We start from the raw sequence: 19107 nt of genomic DNA, 5'->3' as shown, positions 1-19107 counted from the left end.
GCGACTGTGGACGAGACGTTAAGCACGGGTGCACGGGTTTTTGCGGCCGCTGGTTGTTCATTTTGCCTAAATACACCGCCTTGTTTTGTGCTTGACTTGGTATAGCGGGGGTCAATCATCGAATGGATAGGCAAAGCTGTCTACTTCTCTTTCACAAATAACAAATACTACTATACTGAGTTTTGTATTCTTAACTTGTGTCTTATTGCAGATTTCTTATGGATTTCTTGAAGTCTGCAGTCGCATCTGCGATATCGAAGGGACCTCCATTCCCCTACACATTCGGGGATCAGGTTGATATAGAGCAATCCATATGGAAGTTATACAATGGAACTAGAAGGGTATGTGGCAGAAATGACTTTGGTATAGAATATGGAATTGATCGTATCATAGGAAGACGGTTCTAATTGTAGTATATTCTCCTTCGATGTTAGCGCGAACAAGTCTCGATTACCCCTAGCCAAAAATGCTGTTAAGAAGCTTCGAACGTTACGACATCCTGGGGTTATCAAAGTGCTGGACACGGTTGAGGTATGGATCATCTACGATCAAATTGTGTGACATATCTGACTTGCGATATGGGAATAGACCGACACATACATTTATATTGCTACTGAGAGAGTGGTTCCTTTGAGATGGCATATCAAGAGAAAGAGTATGAGCCCGGAGACATTGAAATGGGGATTATTTAGCATAGCAGTAAGTTTGTAGATAGTGAATTTTGGTGTGCCTAAGTCTAATAGAAAATATAGCAAACAATTAAATTTATCAATGACGAAGCGACATCCGTCCACGGAATGCTTCGAGTAGGATCAATTTACACAAGTGAGAGCGGGGAGTGGAGAGTTGGAGGATTCGAGGTTTTAAGCAATATGAATGATACAGAGGCAATCATTTACGTGAGCAATATGTGTTCCTGGCATATAGAATACCAAATGCTAAATCTCGCAGAACTACGGCAGTCTTGTACCCGATGCCAGACGATACACTCCACCAGAATTGGCGAATACTGGCTGGGATTCTATCAAGAAACACCCAATATATGCGACTGATTCTTATAATTTTGGAACTTTGATTTTTGAAGTCTTCAATGGAGATTTCACCGGGGGTGATCAAGCCGGCCAGACGAAGAACATTCCTCCCACTATGCAGTCAAGCTATAAACGTTTAGTTAATAGCAATCCCAAAGCTCGACTAAGCGTTGGTCATTTTCTTGAGCAAGGTCGTCGAAGTGGAGGGTTTTTTGAGACTCCCCTCATCAAGCTTACTGAAGGGGTAGATAATCTGGGAATGAAAACTGAAACTGAACGAGAAGAGTTCTTGAGGTAAGTTATCCTATCAAAAGCATAGCGGATCTAAGCTAACTCGTGAAGCGACCTTGATGAGCTTTCAAACGACTTCCCGGAGGATTATTTCAAGATGAAGATCCTTCCAGAGTTACTGAAATCTGTTGAATTTGGAGGTGGTGGACCAAAAGTCTTCAGTGTTGTTATGAAGATCAGCACTAAGCTCACAGATGACGATTTTGAAGCAAAGGTCACACCTGTCGTCGTTCGGCTGTTTAGCAGTCCTGACAGAGCCATTCGAGTGTGTCTTTTGGACAATCTTCCCCTTATGATTGATCGACTACCACAGAAAGTGGTCAATGATAAAATCTTTCCCCAAATGGTAAGGTTAATTGCGCTTTATTCGTAAACACATACTGATTGGAACAGGTCACTGGCTTTACGGATCTTGCACCGGTAGTACGAGAGCAGACAGTCAAAGCAGTATTGACAATTATTGGGAAACTATCAGACCGGACAATTAATGGAGAATTATTGAAATATTTAGCCAAAACTTCTAACGATGAACAACCTGGTATTCGAACAAACACGACAATCTGTTTGGGCAAAATTGCCAAGAATCTAGGAGTTAGCACGAGATCAAAGGTGTTAATCGCCGCTTTCACAAGGTCCCTTCGCGATCCATTCGTTCATGCTAGAAATGCAGCCTTACTTGCATTAGCTGTTACAGCCGACTCATTCAGTGATGATGATTGCGCTAATCGCATATTACCGGCGTTATGTCCTTGTCTAATAGACAAGGAGAAACTCATTCGAGACCAAACAAACAAGACAATGGATGTTTACCTGCAGCGTATTCGTAAGTCTGCTGCCACAATGCCTGATACTGCCTTACCACCGCCTACCACAAGCGAAGCTGCTTCATCATCTACACCTCGAATGAGTACGCCACAGCCTAGTGATGCAGGTGCGTCATGGGCAGGCTGGGCTATTTCTTCATTCACCAATAAAGTAGCTGCTGCTACTGGTGAAATTCAACCATCGAGTGGTGCTGTGACTCCAGACGCACGTCCGACATCAGCACGACAAGAAAATGAAGCTCGTCATTCAACTCAGTCGGCATCGGCTTTGCATCGCCAAGCGGTAACTTCACCAGCTGTCGCACCAGCTAACACGCCTTCAGCCAGTCACTCTTATTTCGGAGATGCGAACGCAGGAGAGGACGATACAGAAGCATGGGGTGATATGGAAGAAGATGCCTTTTTCGATGCTCCTAGTGAATCTGCATCAAAAAATGTTATAGCCCCTTCTTCGACTGCAACCCCCTTTGAAGATGACGGCGAACCGGATTTCGCGGGTTGGTTAGCAGCCCAGCAAAAGAAACCAGCTCAAAAGTCATTGCCAAAAGGCTTGGCCAAGCCCGCAGCGAAGACAAATGGGAGACCTTTATCATCGTCAAGAACTACTACGACTAGTTCTTTGGGAGCGAAAAAAGCGCCTTCTGTAGCTACTAAGCCAGTTGTGGCTAAGAAAATAGATACAGCCCCAAAAGCTACAGATGAGGATGCTGATTGGGGAGATGGTTGGTAGGTAAGTTGAGAATCTAATTTTGTGGGTGGGCAACGAGGTATATATGTATGTCACTGGGCTTGTGTGAAAATTGGCATGGCGTATTGGGTGGAATTAAGAGGGGAATTGAGCATCAAAAGGCGAGAAGGCGTTTAAATTATTAATTCTTCGGCGAGTCACAAGTTTGTTCGTGGTTAGGATAGATATTAGATACCTGGATCGCATACGAGTGCTTTTGCGAAAGTAATATGAATAGAGAAGTGTTTATATGCAAAGGATTCCCAATTTGGACCGATGAGTTTGTTGTATATACATAACCTCATTGGTGGAAAATCCAACGGACAATTAGGACAGAATTACATAGGCTTATATAGTGTTATTCATACTATTTATAGCGCTTTATATAGCCTCTAATCATATGATATAGCCTCATCTCGTGTTTGATCGCCAAACCCTTGATATCGCTAGGGGACAATAACTCAAGACGGACACGATGAGCAAGAATTGGGAGTGATCTGTCCGCGCATGCAGTTTTGGCATGGATGTTCTGAGACGATATATATATGTGTAAAAGAACAGACGACGGTCAGAAAGGGAAAGAGGAAGGTCAGGATGATGATGGGGAGGTTATGTTGCATATCTGTGGGATTAATAGTTGGAGTTTGTTAAGATATTGAGGTGTGGGATGGTATATAATTGAGCATGGTGTAGTTGGTATAGGGCTGAGATAGCACCAAGAGGTTGGGTTGGGTTGAGTTGTGCGAGGTGAGGTGGATGGGCAGGTGAACTCTGTTTCATAAATTGATGACTTATAGGTCGTTAGGTCGTTGGGAACTCTATAGCGTGACCTCTTGAGCTCTTGGGTGAGTAGGTTTCATTTTTGGGGGCGAGCAAGAAATTCTCGAGTTGGGATTGGGTGGTAGATAGATATTTGGTCGGGGCATGAAAAACGGGTTATGAAAGGGAATCGTTCGATCAGCATTCAAGCAAAACCTCTACACCCTCCTCTAATACCCTCTTTTTGTTTTCCTGCCATTTAAGCCAGGCCATTCCTTGCAGTAGACAATCTGCCAGATCGTCTAGTTTACCTACCCCTTCTTCTTTCTCTGGTATCATCTCTTCTTCTTCTTCTTCTTCTTCTTCTTTATCTTCGTTGTTTCTAGTTTTACTTTTAACCTTGAATCCCTTTGCTCTCCCAGCTTTCCTATCCCACTTTGCCGTGTATCTCTCTTTCACCTCTCTAACCTGTTGACTACCTATCTGTACCATTTCAAGACGATTTTGAGATTCTCCATTTTGATTTTCCCCAGCTTCCAACCACCCCCTAACCAAGTCAATTTTGGCTCCTTTAGTCCTCGCCTTGACTTCCTTTGTATTCCTAACCTTCTTGAACTTATCCCCTTCTTCATCCAACAACCCCCTCTCTTCAACCCAGAAAACCCCTACCTTCCTCGGCGCAATCTCAATTACTTCTCCATCCCATACTTTCTCTTCAGCTAACGTTTTGAGAGTAGCCCATAACATACTTTCTAGCATGTTCACTCTAATTGTCCATTCTAAGATATGTTTGGAACCCATGGAGCGGAAACGTTGGCGCTCTATTAGAACATGCGTGGGAGAGAGAGGAAGGAGAGTGTGTCGGATTAGGGAGTAGGCTGCGGTGCTGAGAATGGAGGGAGTAAATTCGTTGCGCGTTTTTTCTTTGGTTTCAGGATCGACATTTGGAGGGGATTGCGGGAGGAGAGAAAGTTTTTGCCAGGATTGGAGGATAGGGATGGGAATTGTAGGTTCTTTGCTTTTTTTGGAGGATCGTGACCTAGAGGTAGATTTCGAGGGGGGGATTTCGAGGAGGCAGAATGAGAAATTGCGGATTCCCATATCAATGCTTAAGATACGCAGAGGTTTGGCGTCAGTTGACGAGCCTTTCGTGTTCGCAGAGTTAATTTGTGGAAGCTCATCTTGGAGACGCTGAATGAGGAGGGGTTTGGTGCCAGAAGTTGAGATGCCGCATTTGAAGGCAATTTGTTTGAGAGCGGCGGCTTTCAGGGTGCTAGGAATGGTGGTTGCCATTCATGTTCGTTTATGCGGGCTGATGTTAATTGATGTGAGTGATTGGAATAGCAATTTCAAGACTTTTTTCCTAGCCTTGCTTGAGCCTTGTTTCGATAAGCACGATAAGAACTAGACTGCTTGGTTCATGCAACGGACGCTCACCGGGAGCGAGCATTGGACTGGCCAACCAACTTTGGCTCAGGTACTCGGGTCTCTCATGTATCTACTAGTTTTGGGTCAACAGGCCACGGCATTGGCTGTACTGATAGCGTGAAAGAGAGCAACAGGAAGTCGATGATGGAATGAATTGCAGGACTGCGGTCCTTCCAGATCCAATAAGAATAACATCTGCAGCTACTCGTCAATCGAATCCTGCAGAGACGGTCTATATATCGAGCACAGTGCTTATTGACGCAGTTCAGTAATATTCGTCTTTGAGATTCCAAATACCTTCACCATATGTATTCGTAAACGTTGAAGGATCTGGCCAGATGAGCTTAACAATAAGAAAATGGAAGAGCCGAGGTTTCTGCTGAGAAATCAATCAATCGTGATAACAACCCAAAATTTCTAATTCCATCTAACAACCCCTTCACTATATCGTTGTCGAATACTTCAAAGCTCTTCAAGTCTAGACTTCTGTGTAGTGTAACTAAATCTGACATAATTGGTAATCGACATCCAGCACCTCCCTCAGACGTCACACAATCCTACCTCAACCCTTGCAAACAAGGCCCCCGCCAAAAGCTATAGAAGTCCACCCCTCCTTCCTTTTTCCTTTGCTTCAAAAATAGCTCTCATGCAAAGATTTACTTTTCTTGCCCGAGCATCCTCCAAGACGGCAAATACCAGACTTACTTCTCTTTCTCGCCAATTTTCAGCAACGTCTTTCAGCATGGCGCCAATCCCTAAGGAGTGTGACTTTTTGGTCATTGGTGGTGGTAGTGGTGGTTTGGCTACGGCCAGAAAAGCAAGTGGTGTTTATGGTGTGAAGACTATTGCCGTGGAGAGTAAGAGACTTGGTGGTACTTGTGTTAATGTTGGGTGAGTGAGGGGTTATCCTTCGTCTTGTTCTCTTTCCAAGATATCCACTAACGAGTAATAGCTGTGTACCCAAGAAAGTTACATTCAACGCCGCCGCAATTGCAGAAGCCATCCACGAGTCCAAAGCCTACGGATTCTCGGTCGAGACCACCGCACCATTCAATTGGTCATACTTCAAGAACAAGAGAGATGCATACATCAAGAGATTGAATGGCATTTACGAGAGAAATCTCGGCAATGATAAAGTAGAATATATTCACGGCTACGCATCTTTGACTGGAAAAAATGAAGCAGAGGTTACATTGGATGATGGTACCAAGCAAATAATCAAGGCCAAGAAGATTCTTTTGGCAGTTGGAGGCCGTCCTACTGTTCCCAAGGGTATTCCCGGTGCAGAGTACGGTGTTGATAGTGATGGATTTTTCGATATTGAGAGACAACCCAAGAAGGTCGCTTTGGTTGGTGCTGGATATATTGCTGTTGAGTTTGCAGGCATGTTCAACGCTCTTGGTACGGAAACTCATTTGTTCATCCGTCATGACAAGTTTCTCCGAAGCTTCGATCCTATGGTTCAAGAAGCTATCACAAATGAATATGAACGCTTGGGCGTTAAATTGCACAAGAACTCTAGCCAGAGCAAAATAGAAAAGGATGAGAAGACTGGTAAATTGACCATCCACTACGAGGATTCCAATGGAAAGGGTGTTCTCGAAGATGTGGATGATTTGATCTGGGGTATTGGAAGATCTCCAGAAGTTGAGAGACTCGGCTTGGACAAAGCAGGCGTCAAACAAAACGAAAGAGGTCAAATCATCGCTGATGAATACCAAAACACCAATGTCGAAAGCATCTACTCTTTAGGCGATGTAGTCGGCAAGGTTGAATTAACCCCCGTAGCCATTGCCGCCGGTCGCAAACTCGCCGATCGTCTATTCGGAGGCCCTCAATTTAAGGACTCAAAACTCGACTACGATAATGTTCCTTCTGTCGTTTTTGCCCATCCAGAAGTTGGTTCAATCGGTCTCACCGAACCGGAAGCTATTGAACGCTATGGAAAGGAAAATATTAAATGCTACAATACTAGTTTCACAGCAATGTATTACGCGATGATGGAACCGGAAGATAAGGCTCCAACTAAGTATAAGTTGGTCTGTAAACTACCTGAGGAGAAGGTCGTTGGTCTTCATATCTTGGGATTGGGCAGTGGTGAGATGTTGCAAGGCTTTGGAGTGGCTATCAAGATGGGAGCTACAAAGAAGGATTTCGATAGCTGTGTGGCCATTCATCCTACTAGTGCCGAGGAGTTGGTTACAATGAAGTAGAGAACGGAGTAAGATAAGTTTTTTAAATAAATAGATTTTTACGGATAGTGCGGTAGATATTAAATGAGACATGCGAAATGGTATACCAATTCTTTTTTTTTTTTTTGAGTTTCTGGCTTAGTGTCTTCTGTCTCGTTGACTTTTTTTTGGAATGGAGAAGAGACGGAATTCTGTGGCTGTCTACTTTCCCAAGTAAATGGAGCAAGGATAGATGAAGGGAAAAGCCTCCAAGTTAGCCAGATAAGGACTTTTTAAAGTTGGTATGATGCACATAATCAGATGCGATAGTATCGCTCTAAAAAATTGAGACAGACTATACGGTATGTATCTAAGATTTGAATTCGACAGGCATCTCTGTACGTATAGGGAACGCACCCCATATTTTGTGTGTCGAGTCTTCGAGAGGATGGTAAGCCAAGTGGTTGTTCTATTCGGGTTGTTGTGTTGTATTTTGCTTGTGTTCTGTTCTATGGAGGGAGAGAATTTGGTTCTGTGTTTTTGGTATATTTGACTGATTTTAAAGACAGTTAACTCGCTTGATTCCCAGTCTAATGCTTCATGAATCGGACATTCATTTAGTCTTCCTCGCGTTTAACATGACTTCATATCGCTTCCTAAGTTTACATAAGATACTTGTCGGTGTTCAGTTGTACTGGCCGAATACAAAAATCAACTTGATAGCTCAACGATAATTTAGATCACACAGCGGAGTGGTTTGGTATAAATATTTGATTTGATTTGGAAAGATAAAGATAATCATATGTCCGCAGATTCCTCATCATTCGATGTATGCAGATCAACCCTTCCGTCCCTTCTACCCCTCGTATTTCCTAGCGTCTCTTATGCCAATACTTCTTTTCTACCCAGAGTAGATACTTTGTCGCTCTATATTCTTTTTTTTTTGTCAAGAGAAATCTAAGTACCAATTGCCAAATTTCCAAAACTCCAAGTATCCCCAAGATAATACTGAAAGAGCTTTTTGATGTGTAGAATAAGAAGCATAGATATTGAAAGATTTTGGGCGTTAGATAGACAAAGCTCGGTCAAGCTTCACATGTCTAGTCGCTCAACTCAATAATTTCCCTCCCAATACTTCTCATCATATCGTTCGCTCCTATCGCCCGACGATATCTTCTATCTACTCCCTTCCCCTTCCATCTCCCACTAGCCACTCCATCACCAGTGAAATCGCCGGTGAACGACTCGTGTACCCTGTTAGTTTGAGTCGCAGCCGTTTTCGGCACTCCACCCGACATTCTCACCATTTTTTCTTCGTCCTTGATATCTTCATTCATCTCCTCACTCGCTGTAAAACTGCTTTCGCTACCGTTGACTTCTACTTTGTCTCCCGCGCAACCCCCCCTGAGCGTCCTAATGAACAGCTCCCCATCTTCTCTCAAAAACAACGCATCAGCCCTCACTCCATCCGGATATTCCTCTCTTCTACTCGGACTCCTCGCCAACTGAATGACCCTGCCCAGAACAATCCTCCCCCCCTTTTTCCCTCCCTTTTGAACCTTCCCATGGAGTTCATAGCACGTATCACAAAGAATCAAACCACAGCCTTTTACATGTGATTGACTGCCTTGTGTAGAATGCGACAGACTCCTCCGTCCATCACACGTATCTCCAGGTTTACAAATCCAATCCCCAGGTCTCGGACAGACCGCACACCATTTCGCTCTCCAAACCAAGTCCGCCCGACTTCCCCGCTCCGGCGTCTCCCCACTACCTTTCATCCATTTCCCCTGCATCATTCCTTCCTCACATGCCTTCACACTATCTCTCACTAACCTATCATCTCTCATTCGTTCATCCAGTCCTTCTAATGGTCTTAATTTATGCTCTATGCACCCGAGAATTTTAACTCGCTCGTATGTACATTTTACACACATTCTTGTGGCTTCATGGCCGGCACCACTATCTCCCCACCCGTTTTCGAGCTCTTCGTAGCCAGCTCCGGTAATGGAAGGCCAGGGAACAACAGTGACGTGGCGGATGCCGTAACCAAAGAGTCCGAAGAAAGGTGTGGAGTGGAAATCACAAGGGGGATAGAGAGCCATTGGGTCGCGCTTGTAATTGAATATGAGGGGGTGCGCAAAGGAAGTGGGAATAATTATGGTGCGGATACCTTTGTGGTGGAGGGCGAAGGTTGGAGGAATGAGCTGATTTGTAGCTTGTGTGGAGTATTTGAGGTCGTACGAAGGTAGTCTACCGAGGGAATTGTGTTCGTTGATGGAGTTAGTGATTAAGAATTGCTCATCGGGTGAAGAAGAAGATATAGCTCTCTCATAGGCTTTTTGTTGCGCTTTAGTGCGCCGAGAATGAGGATCTGTAGTGCGCCACTCTCGATCATTGAGTCTAGTTGATTCGAGAATGATGGTTTGAGTAAGATCTTGAGGAGTTCTGAGAACTGGTCCGGTTCCTTTTGTACTCGCTTTGCCCTTTCCTTTATTGGAAGGTGCGGGGATTGAGTGTGGTAGCATTGTGAAAGTACAAGGTACTTTCGCTTTGATACAGCGACTGCATGGTCCTTCTTCATCGCGCTTCAGCGTACATTTGGCCTTGAATTCGAGTCTGCATCGATTGCAAGAAACATATTTTCTGGGCGCGGCTTTCGGTTTCGCAACATTGGTGACTGTAGCTATAGCTGTCGCCAACAATTTGTTCGCAATCTCTTTTTTAGTACTTGAACCTCCCTTTTTCTTAGCCCCAATAGTATCAAGAACATCCGTCATCCCCGTCGAAGGTCCCGAACCAGCTTTAGGACCAGCAATACATTTCGCATCAGCTTCCTCGCAAGCTTTGCAAGAATCAACATCTTTCCCGCCATCATCTGCATAGGAACATCGTTTTCGCAGCTTTTCCTTGCAGCGAATACAAGAAAGTTTTAGTTCGGGCGGGATGATGAGTTCGCAATCGATACCTGCATCTTCGCAACTCTCACAGGGCCATTCGTGACTATATTCTATGAGAGAGCATTCGTCATTGCCGGCTTCGAAACAGCTTTTGCAGCCGCGACGTTGGGGGTGACGGTTGTTTAAATCGGAGAGGGTTAGACCGTCAGATCTGGGATTGTTAGTTTTGTTTTCTGCAAAGTGATCAGGGAGAAGAAAATGGGACGGACCTTCGGTTATGTGAAGTTTTAATTTTCTTCCTCCTTGTAGAATGAATCGGATATTCAATCACAATCTCTTCATCGTCGTCTTCTTCTTCTTCTTCATTATCATCAACAGAATCTTCATCATCCGCTTCATCAATCAGTGGAAAATTCCTCTCGTCATCTTCGGGACCCGGTATGATTTTTCTCAAATACGCCAATCCTCTCTCACTAGTCAGTTTGATAGTAACCATCAGCTCAAATGGCCCTTGCTCCTTTATCTTTCTCTCATTGCCCGCACCCACGCTCTTTGGAGTTTCTCCTCCATTCTCCTTATTCTTCTTAGTCGTCGCTCTCGTATTCCTTGTATTCCTTTTCCGTTCTAAGCTCGGATCATAGGTTCCGCTATCGTCTCTATCAGCGCCAGCTATTCCAATTCGTTGCGCTTGTCCTTTGATAGCGGCAGTGCGTTTGGTGCTGTTGAACATGATACTCAGTTCTTGGAAATTACGAGGCATATTGCATCGCATGGATGGTGAGGAGCGGTGCGAGGGGAGAGAGAAAGTTTCTGGGGCTGGAGCAGCAGGGGCGTTGAAGTCGGGGGCTTCTGGGGAGGAACTGATGGAGCGGGAGCTGGTGTTACTATTCGTTTCGACATCTGAGTTGTCATTGAGGCTAGCATCTGGATCGACGCCAGGGTTTCGCTCAAGTTCGGAGTCAGATGCTGGTAGATCAACTTCAGAGCTTGGAACGATGGGCTGGATAGGGTTCGAAGTCTCGATGGTGCTATTTGTTGCATCGTAAAAAGTACTGGCTTGTGCTGAGGTTGGTATGGTCAACTTGCTGCTTGGAACGTCTCCAAAGATGCTAGTCTGAGCAGAGACAGGATTAGTTGAATGAGTATTCGAAACACTTCCAAATATGCTAGTTGAAGCAGAAACTGGACTGGTCACAATAACACTTGAACTATTTGAGAATGTACTAGTGTGAGCAGAGACGGGGCTATTGTTGGTGCTGCTAGGGATATCAGAGAAAATGTTCGTATAGCCCGTAACTGAGCTTGCCATGGCACTTTCGGCATCTTTGGAAAGAATACTAGCCTTAGCGAAGTTTGCGCTGTTGAACATTTTAGGAAGGCCGAAGATGCTTTCATTGAGATTTTGTTGATTTTTATCGATTTTGACATTTGGATTGTCATCGTCCGGGCTGGGATTGGATTCGTTGTCCATATTTACCACTGCTCGATCCTGAATTGGTTCAGACTTGTTAGTGACGAATTTAGCAAGACAGTGATGAAGAAAAGAAACGACAATGCCAGGCATTGTGAATACTCCTTGAGTATAGAATTGCCTCGAGTTGCAAGTGTATGTTAAAGGTAGAGAACAACAAGTTTGATAATATCAACAGTAGTTGTTGTCGTATAGTATGAAGTGTCGCCGATATATCATGCACTATATGTTATTCTGACGGAAAAGGCAATTGCGAGTTGCATATAGACAAGTGCCCCGATAATCTAAGATAGGGAGAAAATACAAAGTGAAAAAGAAATTGTTCATGATTAATGACACCCCGATGAAAGCCACTACATTCAGTCGATGAAGTGAAATTGGCGAGTGCTGATGAAGCGAACTTCGTTCCCCTAAAATGCAGAACCACAAAACTAATGAACCGAAAAGGTGAAAAGCTATTACAGTACAAAGGACAACTTACCTTCGAATTTTCCTCTGAAAATTTGTAGAAAGATATTAGAGATCCCGAGGAACAATTTGCAATCAATAGTAAGTGGTTTGGAGTTGTGGTGGTGGAGTTGTGTAAGTTCTGTTGGTCATTGAATATTGTTGTAAGATGGAAAAGTGGCTGATGCGTCCGAAGGACTTGATTACTACCGGTTTGACATGGCCCGTGTGTATGCTACTTTTTGCTTATTGGTATCAAGGTACATATAATTTCTTTTTTTTCTGGATGAGCTCTTGGAACTCGGTCAAGGCAACATGAAAGATATTCAGAAGTGTGAAGAAGGTGCAGTAATTTTCCAGTGGTGAAGATAAATTCTCATATCCAGCAAGTTCCATGGCTAAGGAATTTATATACAGATTCAATCCCGAATAATCTATAACCGCCCACAATGCACTTTTGCATTAACCAGCAACAAAGAAATCAAGGAAGTCTATGTAATCACTGAACTGAACAAGTGCTCTAATCACGACTTTGAACTATATCGATAGCCCTTTGTATCACCACTACCATTTTACAGACCAAAAGTATACAAGTCTTGTCGCTGAGTGGGAATAAACAACTAGAAGGTTGGCCGAGAGGCTGTTCGGGTTGTGAAGCTGGCGCGAGAGACATGAAACGAATATACCTTAGATTAAAATACTGAGAACTTTAGCAGACACTCAGCAAGTTCAGTTCATCGGCTTACCTTTTTAGCGTCTAAAGATGAAGAATTGCTAGGTATCATTCATTCACTACCAATCTTCAATATAGCTGATGGAGCCATAAATGTTTCGAACAGATTCCAATAATATCTGAGGACAATTGCCTAATGATTCGAGTTCATTCCTTGCTATCTATTAAGAGAATAGAATGAACCATTTATCGCGCGGTAGACTGAACTGCCTTGGACACTATCTGATGGTGTAGAACACAAAATACTACACATCATCCTCTTTCCAGCCCAGGCCTCATTCATAACAAGAATGAGGACGCACAAGTGTATAATCTGGAACACCATGGATGAGCATACGATGAACGTCACAATTGACGGTCGAAGGGTCCACAACAGGAGTCGGGCAATCTTATCAGATCTATGGATCAGGAAAGATGTTATCCGCATCAGCGTCGGTGTGAAGCCATCAAAGAAGATGAATATTTGTATGCCTAAGGTGAAGAATGCAAGCAATAAATGCAACAGTTCAACCGTTTCGCATGTCGGGTCTTTTGATGTTTTGTCTTGTAATTCTCGAAGCATGTATTTCATGTACTCCAAATAGAAAAGGATCGAAAGTCCGAATAGACGTCCTACACCCCAAAAGAAGTCTTGTACATTTCGTTGGTCCAATGAGTCCATTTTATCGTTGCTGTGTGTTGGAGAATGGCAAACCAATTGTTATGAAGAGGTAATCAGAGCTCTATCACGCAACGATTAGATGTTCTGGTGATGTTGAGTTGATATGATGATCAGAGGAAGCAGACAACTTTCTGTTGAGCTCTTTTGGCCTAAATCAAGTATTGATGCCGTGAGGGGAAGGTTCGAAGGTGACCAAAGCCGAATCGAGCTGTCTTATAACATGAAGTTCAACAGTTCCTTCCCCAGGTCTGATTGGTGGATTCGGAATACAAATCAGGGGCACCTCGAAACTCAAGAAACCTGATAGCACCAGAATGTTCGAAAGTCTTGTTCTGGATACTTTAAAAATTTATACCAAAAAATCGGTACGCCTGGTGGTAGGTAGCTTCCAAATCCTAAGGTAGAAAAGGAAATTTTGAGCCATGTGTGAAGTGTTTGTACCTCGTGAAAGAATCAATTAACTCGTCAAAATTCTGCTCACTTATTGGAAAGGACGTTCCCATATTATCAACATTGCAAAGAATGGGGCCATTCAATATCAAGCCTAGCTTCAGATATCCCAACGTTGAAAGATTACGTGTTTTCAAGCTTCAGGTGGAATTCTTGAGCATCGAGGTAAGAAATCCATAATGTCAACCTGCATTAGAAAACCGAACTATCAGCTACTCGGAAAATACGATTGGAGGAAACTAAAAAGCTTCTAATTCATGGTAGTGAAATACTGAATGCATGTTCTAAGGGATCACGTGGGGCTGACAACCGCAAGACATCCAGATCCGATTGGCATGACATCGGCTCAAATTCGGCATAGGGTAAGCTAAACGTGCAACTAGCATAATGACTAAGCAAACTCGGCAAATCAAATTTTACATTTTCTTCGCAACCATAAAATGTTTTTGCCTCCACAATGATCATAAACACACACAACTTTGTACAATTCAACAATCATGGCAATATTCCGTTAATGATCATTTCTTTCCTCTCCCATATGGCGGGATGAGGCTTCTTTTAATTCGGCACGGCGAGACCGTCGATAATGTTGCCAACGTATAGTAAGCTTATTCCGCTTTGCAACATTTTCAATCTTCTTTTAGCTAACTTCTTCAAGTGCCGGCGTCACAGACTCTGCACTAACGAATCATGGCGTATTGCAAGCCAATCGACTTGGCACCCATCTCGCAGCTTCGAAGGTTTCCCATATATTCTCTTCCGATCTTCAACGAGCTATCAAGACAGCAGAAGCTATTCGTGTTGCTCAGAACAATGATCCTTCTTTCGAAGTGACAAAGCTTGAGCTTCTTCGAGAACAAGACTTTGGTCACTATGAAAAAAAGCCATTTCATGAACGTTCAAAAGCTTCAATTAAAACTGCCAAGGAAGTTCATTCCCAGGCACACCGAATTGATCCAGGATTCAAAGATGTGGAGTCGAAGGAATCGATGAAGAGGCGGATGGAAACATTTGTCAATAAGCACCTGATACACTTTCTCAACATCGATGAAAACAACCTGAATGATCATACCATTGCTATCGTGGCCCATGGTATCATTTTGAATCATCTCTGGCGAGTCATCTTAAGACGATTCGATCCAAAGAATGTCTCAATTAGTCCTAATGTTCCACGTCCCGAACGTGGACTGGAATATCTTGGTGGTTGGTCCAATACTGGCTACTTGGATTTGGACATCAAGCCCATTCAAGAAGTGACACCTTCCAAAGTTGGTTCCGTGCCTTCAGTATTGGACGAACTATCCAATGCCCAGACCTCAGTCATGCCACCAAGTCATGCTGTTGACGGGTCCGAGGTTACTATGTCACTCATGATAAAGTCTGTTAATAATATAGATCATCTCAAAGGGCTCAAGAAAACCCGAGGTGGATTAGGAAGCTTAAAACATGATTCCACTCAGAGAACCATGGATTCATTCTTCAAAAAGAGGAAGCTTGGATGATACAATTTTGGTAAGCACATTTATTTTTCTTTTATTGGAGGATGGAGAGTAATATGATGATATACCTTATTCACAGACCTGTTCTGTAATCTTCTATGTGGACAAAAAAAGTACCAACTGCTGTCTGATTACTCTCAATCTCATCATTACATTCTTGAAAAGACTTGGAAGCATTTTTGCTAACATATTCAATAGATTTCGTACTCCTATAGGCAAATTGTCTTCTACAGCGTATGTTAATTTCGTTTTTTCCTCAATGTCTTCGACTTCCAAATTAGTTCTTTAATATTATCATATTTACAAAATCATATGCTACCTCCATATTGCAATTTCTGTGAATGATGCTCAACCACCGTGAATGCCTCCCTTGGACTGCACATTGATAAAATTCATTTATCTTCCATCAGTCACCTACTAATTAAATGTATTGCATCTACATCTTATGGTCCTCGCCTATTCCTCTTGGCCCCTGTGAAAGTGGCAAAATAGGCAAAATAAGCGTCTCACCACCACCAACAACAGTCGTACGATTTCTAAGCGAAATAGTATGATGTCGTACGATGAGACTCCTTCATCAATTTTGACTAGCGAATGGGGTTGGAAGAAGTTCAGAGGTACGGGTGATAAAGGAGAAATCAAGGGATTTGTTGCATGTCTGAATTTGGGCCCGAGTTTGTGCGGTTTATGGTATTGGATGTGAGGCAAAGTGTGGGGGGGAGGGAGAGCGAGGGAATGGGTATGAAAAAGATTTTGTTGCATGTCTGAATCTGAACCCGAGTTTGTATGGAAAATTGCGGATGGTGAATGAAGGTGGAAGGGAGAGGAGAGCAAGTGATGGGTGGGTACAGTGGGTCAAAGTCAGGCGAGAAGTGAGTAGCAAGAGATGGAGTGATGGTAAGTTGATGTGTTGTTTTACCGATGTTGACAGGGTACGAATGTACATCTTCTTTCTTTATGTTGGTGCATATCTTCATAGGCGGAATGCTGCATGCAGTATATAGCACTACTACCGATGACGAATCAATAAGAGTCCCTCTGCTTCCCCACACACATCTTGCACTTTTGGGCGTTTTCTCTCGAAGAAGTGCACCACAAATAACAGACATTTCACGCTCAGATATATACTAATAACATGCCAATTCATATGTATCTAAATTAAACATTAATGCATTATCATTTTGCCGTATATTTATATTGATCATAACGATCTTTCCCATCGCATTAGGTATCCGTTGTTTTCCCCTCTCGTCCATTACCACCCTGTGTAAACTCTCGCAAACAAAGCATCCGACGCAAGCAATACCAGTTTAAGATGACAACGCAAAACAAGATAAAAATTCACAAAATCCAAATCCAAGCAAAGTCTCAACAAATATCATTCAAATTCAAAACTCCAAATCAATAACACCCAAAAGGGAAACTTTAAAGTAACAACAATCCCCCAACAGCAAACCCAACAAGTCCGATAACAGCACCGCCCTCAAGCGACTTGACTCTCTCAGCACCACCGGTGAACTGTCCAGCAATAGCTCCAGCACTGGTTTCAGCGGGTCCGCCTCCGGGAGCCAAGGTCGTGAATGTTTGTCCCGCAGATGTAAAGGTGGTAATGACGCCAGCGGGAATGGTTGTCGTGCGAGTAATTCCCGAGACAACGGTTGTGGAGACGATATTGACGGGTCCTTCTGTGGCGGGTACAACAGTGGCTGCGCCGTTGACGGTGATTTCAACACCTTGGACAGTTTGAACTCTGTTGTTGGCTGTGACGATAAGAGGGATGATAGGAGCAATGGGGACAATGGGGATGGAGGTGATGGTTGTGATGGGCGGGTTGACGGTGGTGATTGTTGTGAGGACGGGGAGGATGGTGATTTCTGGGAATCTGGTGTTGGGTGGTGGAACAACGTTGCCTCCTTGAGTACCAGTATTGGTTACAACGGGTGGAGGAACCACATTAGTTGTTGGGATGAGAGGGGGTGGGACCACATTTGTGGTTGTTTGGGGAGGAGGAACCACATTAGTTGTTGGGATGAGAGGAGGTGGGACCACATTTGTGGTTGTTTCGGGGGGAGGAACAATCTGGGTCGTAGGTGTAGAAACGATGCCGGAGTTGCCGCCCGTTCCGCTTCCGCTCCTGGTGCTGGTACCGGTGGTGACGGGTGGGGGAGAAGTTGTGGTGACGACGCCGGAACTTCCACCTGTAGCACTGCCGGTTCTGGAGCTTTCGCGAGTGGTTGAAAGACCAGATCGGGTGCCAGTTCCAGAGCCCGAACGGGATGAGGAGGAGGAGGAAGAGGCAGAAGAAGAGAGGGAAGAAGAGGTAGAAGAAGAAGAGCTTCTCGAAGTACTCGAAGTACTGGAAGTTCTTGAAGACGACTCAGAGGAGCTTCTGCTGGTGCTGGAAGTTGATGATCGGCTGGTTGAAACACCCGACCGAGTGCCGGTTGAAGAGCCGGTTGAAGAGCGGGCTGAAGAAGTTGTTCGAGTTGTGGGTTGAACGGTAGTAGTTGGACGGACCGTTACGGTAGAAGTGATAATGACAGTGCTTCTAATGGTAGTTGGGGGAGGTCTATGGGAGGTTGGTGGAGGTTTATTGGAAGTTGGTGGCGGTTTTTGAGAAGTTGGCTTGACGGGTGGGGGACTATGATTTCCATTGTTGTTTTCATTGACATTCACATTTGTGTTTTCGTTAACATTGGTGTTGCTGTTGCTGTTTGAATTGCTATTTCCATTCTCGTTGGCATTGCCATTTGAGTTTCCGTTTCCGTTTCCGTTGCCGTTGCCGTTGCCGTTTCCATTACCATTTCCATTGGTATTTGCATTGATTTCAGCAAGGGCGCTATCAATTTGATCTTGAATTCCACCCTGCGGAGCCGCGAGCGAAAGGGTAGCGAGACCCGCTACGATAGCGTAGTGAAAACGCATCTTGACAGTGTAGTTGTAAACGCTTGATATTTGCAAGTTTGAACGAGGGAGGTATTGGAATTCTAAACTTTAGAACGAAGGTAACAGATGAGAAAAGTTTCACGAGATCAAAATCTGGCTCACACATGATTGTCATGGTTATATACAATTACCTCTCTGGAGAGATTCTTTATCCGATTATTACCGCAAGCGGGAGTTCAGGGGGGCAAATGGTCCTATCTATAGATATTGGTGTCGTTTGCACGTATATGACGTCCATGATTGCGGGAGTGGACTCATTTTAGAAATGGTTTCGGAGCGATTTTATCATGAAAACGTAGAGTATCATGGGATATTAGTGTATGAACAAAGCAATTTATGACTTTAGCTTCTCTATCGGTTACGGAAGCAGTTGTGCGAATAGGAGTAATTTATTTATGGAAACATCTTGGGATTGCCGGATCGACTGTCTGTTCTGGCTTGATAGTAGGCAAATCCACTTCTTCATTCCTTGAATATCCGCTTTCGAAAACCCGTACTTGAACAGACCAAAAAAACTCCGATATTTGTGTTCATCGCCTCTTTCCAATCACAACCGCTCATCACAATTCAGATCTATAATCTTCGATGTTAGAAGATGGAATTCTTGTTCGCAGACCTCGGTCCGACGGAGATACTCCCAGTCTCGCTTAAGCCGTCCACATTCTTCAGCTGTCCGCATTCTTCAGCATGCCGAACCCGGGCACTGCTGCATGCAATTCTCGGGATTTCAATGACATGTCGCCATGCCTTCGTATGTCTGCAAATTTTT

At 43.9% G+C, this 19107-nt stretch overlaps 6 protein-coding genes across 6 annotated transcripts; 3 read left to right on the top strand and 3 right to left on the bottom strand.

Moving 5' to 3' along the window:
- The first annotated feature begins 177 nt into the window (after window positions 1–177).
- On the top strand, window positions 178–3287 carry Bccex1. Its single transcript, XM_024692659.1, has 7 exons — window positions 178–341; window positions 394–531; window positions 589–699; window positions 753–899; window positions 952–1325; window positions 1374–1668; window positions 1716–3287. Exons 1-7 carry the CDS (start codon window positions 219–221, stop codon window positions 2874–2876), a joined length of 2349 nt encoding a protein of 782 aa, XP_024548438.1. The 5' UTR covers window positions 178–218; the 3' UTR covers window positions 2877–3287.
- Window positions 3288–3736: 449 nt separating this feature from the next.
- BCIN_04g05310 (hypothetical protein) lies at window positions 3737–5028 on the bottom strand. The gene has a single exon (XM_001546365.2). The coding sequence runs from the start codon at window positions 4923–4925 to the stop codon at window positions 3831–3833; it is 1095 nt and encodes a 364-aa protein (XP_001546415.1). The 5' UTR covers window positions 4926–5028; the 3' UTR covers window positions 3737–3830.
- A 431-nt stretch (window positions 5029–5459) lies between these two features.
- Window positions 5460–7361, top strand: Bcglr1. The gene is made up of 2 exons (XM_001546364.2): window positions 5460–5951; window positions 6013–7361. The coding sequence occupies exons 1-2, from the start codon at window positions 5707–5709 to the stop codon at window positions 7271–7273; spliced, it is 1506 nt and encodes a 501-aa protein (XP_001546414.2). The 5' UTR covers window positions 5460–5706; the 3' UTR covers window positions 7274–7361.
- A 335-nt stretch (window positions 7362–7696) lies between these two features.
- Window positions 7697–11791, bottom strand: BCIN_04g05290 (hypothetical protein). The gene is made up of 2 exons (XM_001546363.2): window positions 10401–11791; window positions 7697–10342 (listed from the first exon to the last, which is right to left on the bottom strand). The coding sequence occupies exons 1-2, from the start codon at window positions 11693–11695 to the stop codon at window positions 8332–8334; spliced, it is 3306 nt and encodes a 1101-aa protein (XP_001546413.2). The 5' UTR covers window positions 11696–11791; the 3' UTR covers window positions 7697–8331.
- A 2561-nt stretch (window positions 11792–14352) lies between these two features.
- On the top strand, window positions 14353–15798 carry BCIN_04g05280 (hypothetical protein). The gene is made up of 3 exons (XM_024692658.1): window positions 14353–14495; window positions 14552–15405; window positions 15591–15798. The coding sequence occupies exons 1-2, from the start codon at window positions 14440–14442 to the stop codon at window positions 15393–15395; spliced, it is 900 nt and encodes a 299-aa protein (XP_024548437.1). The 5' UTR covers window positions 14353–14439; the 3' UTR covers window positions 15396–15405; window positions 15591–15798.
- Window positions 15799–16450: 652 nt separating this feature from the next.
- Window positions 16451–18857, bottom strand: BCIN_04g05270 (hypothetical protein). Its single transcript, XM_024692657.1, has one exon. The coding sequence runs from the start codon at window positions 18315–18317 to the stop codon at window positions 16818–16820; it is 1500 nt and encodes a 499-aa protein (XP_024548436.1). The 5' UTR covers window positions 18318–18857; the 3' UTR covers window positions 16451–16817.
- Between the last annotated feature and the right edge of the window lie 250 nt (window positions 18858–19107).

The sequence above is a fragment of the Botrytis cinerea genome, chromosome 4 (genome assembly GCF_000143535.2).
Source record: "Botrytis cinerea B05.10 chromosome 4, complete sequence".
NCBI lineage: Eukaryota > Fungi > Ascomycota > Leotiomycetes > Helotiales > Sclerotiniaceae > Botrytis > Botrytis cinerea.
Note: the sequence above shows the minus strand (reverse complement) of the source record. Positions and strands in the feature narration are given on the sequence as shown.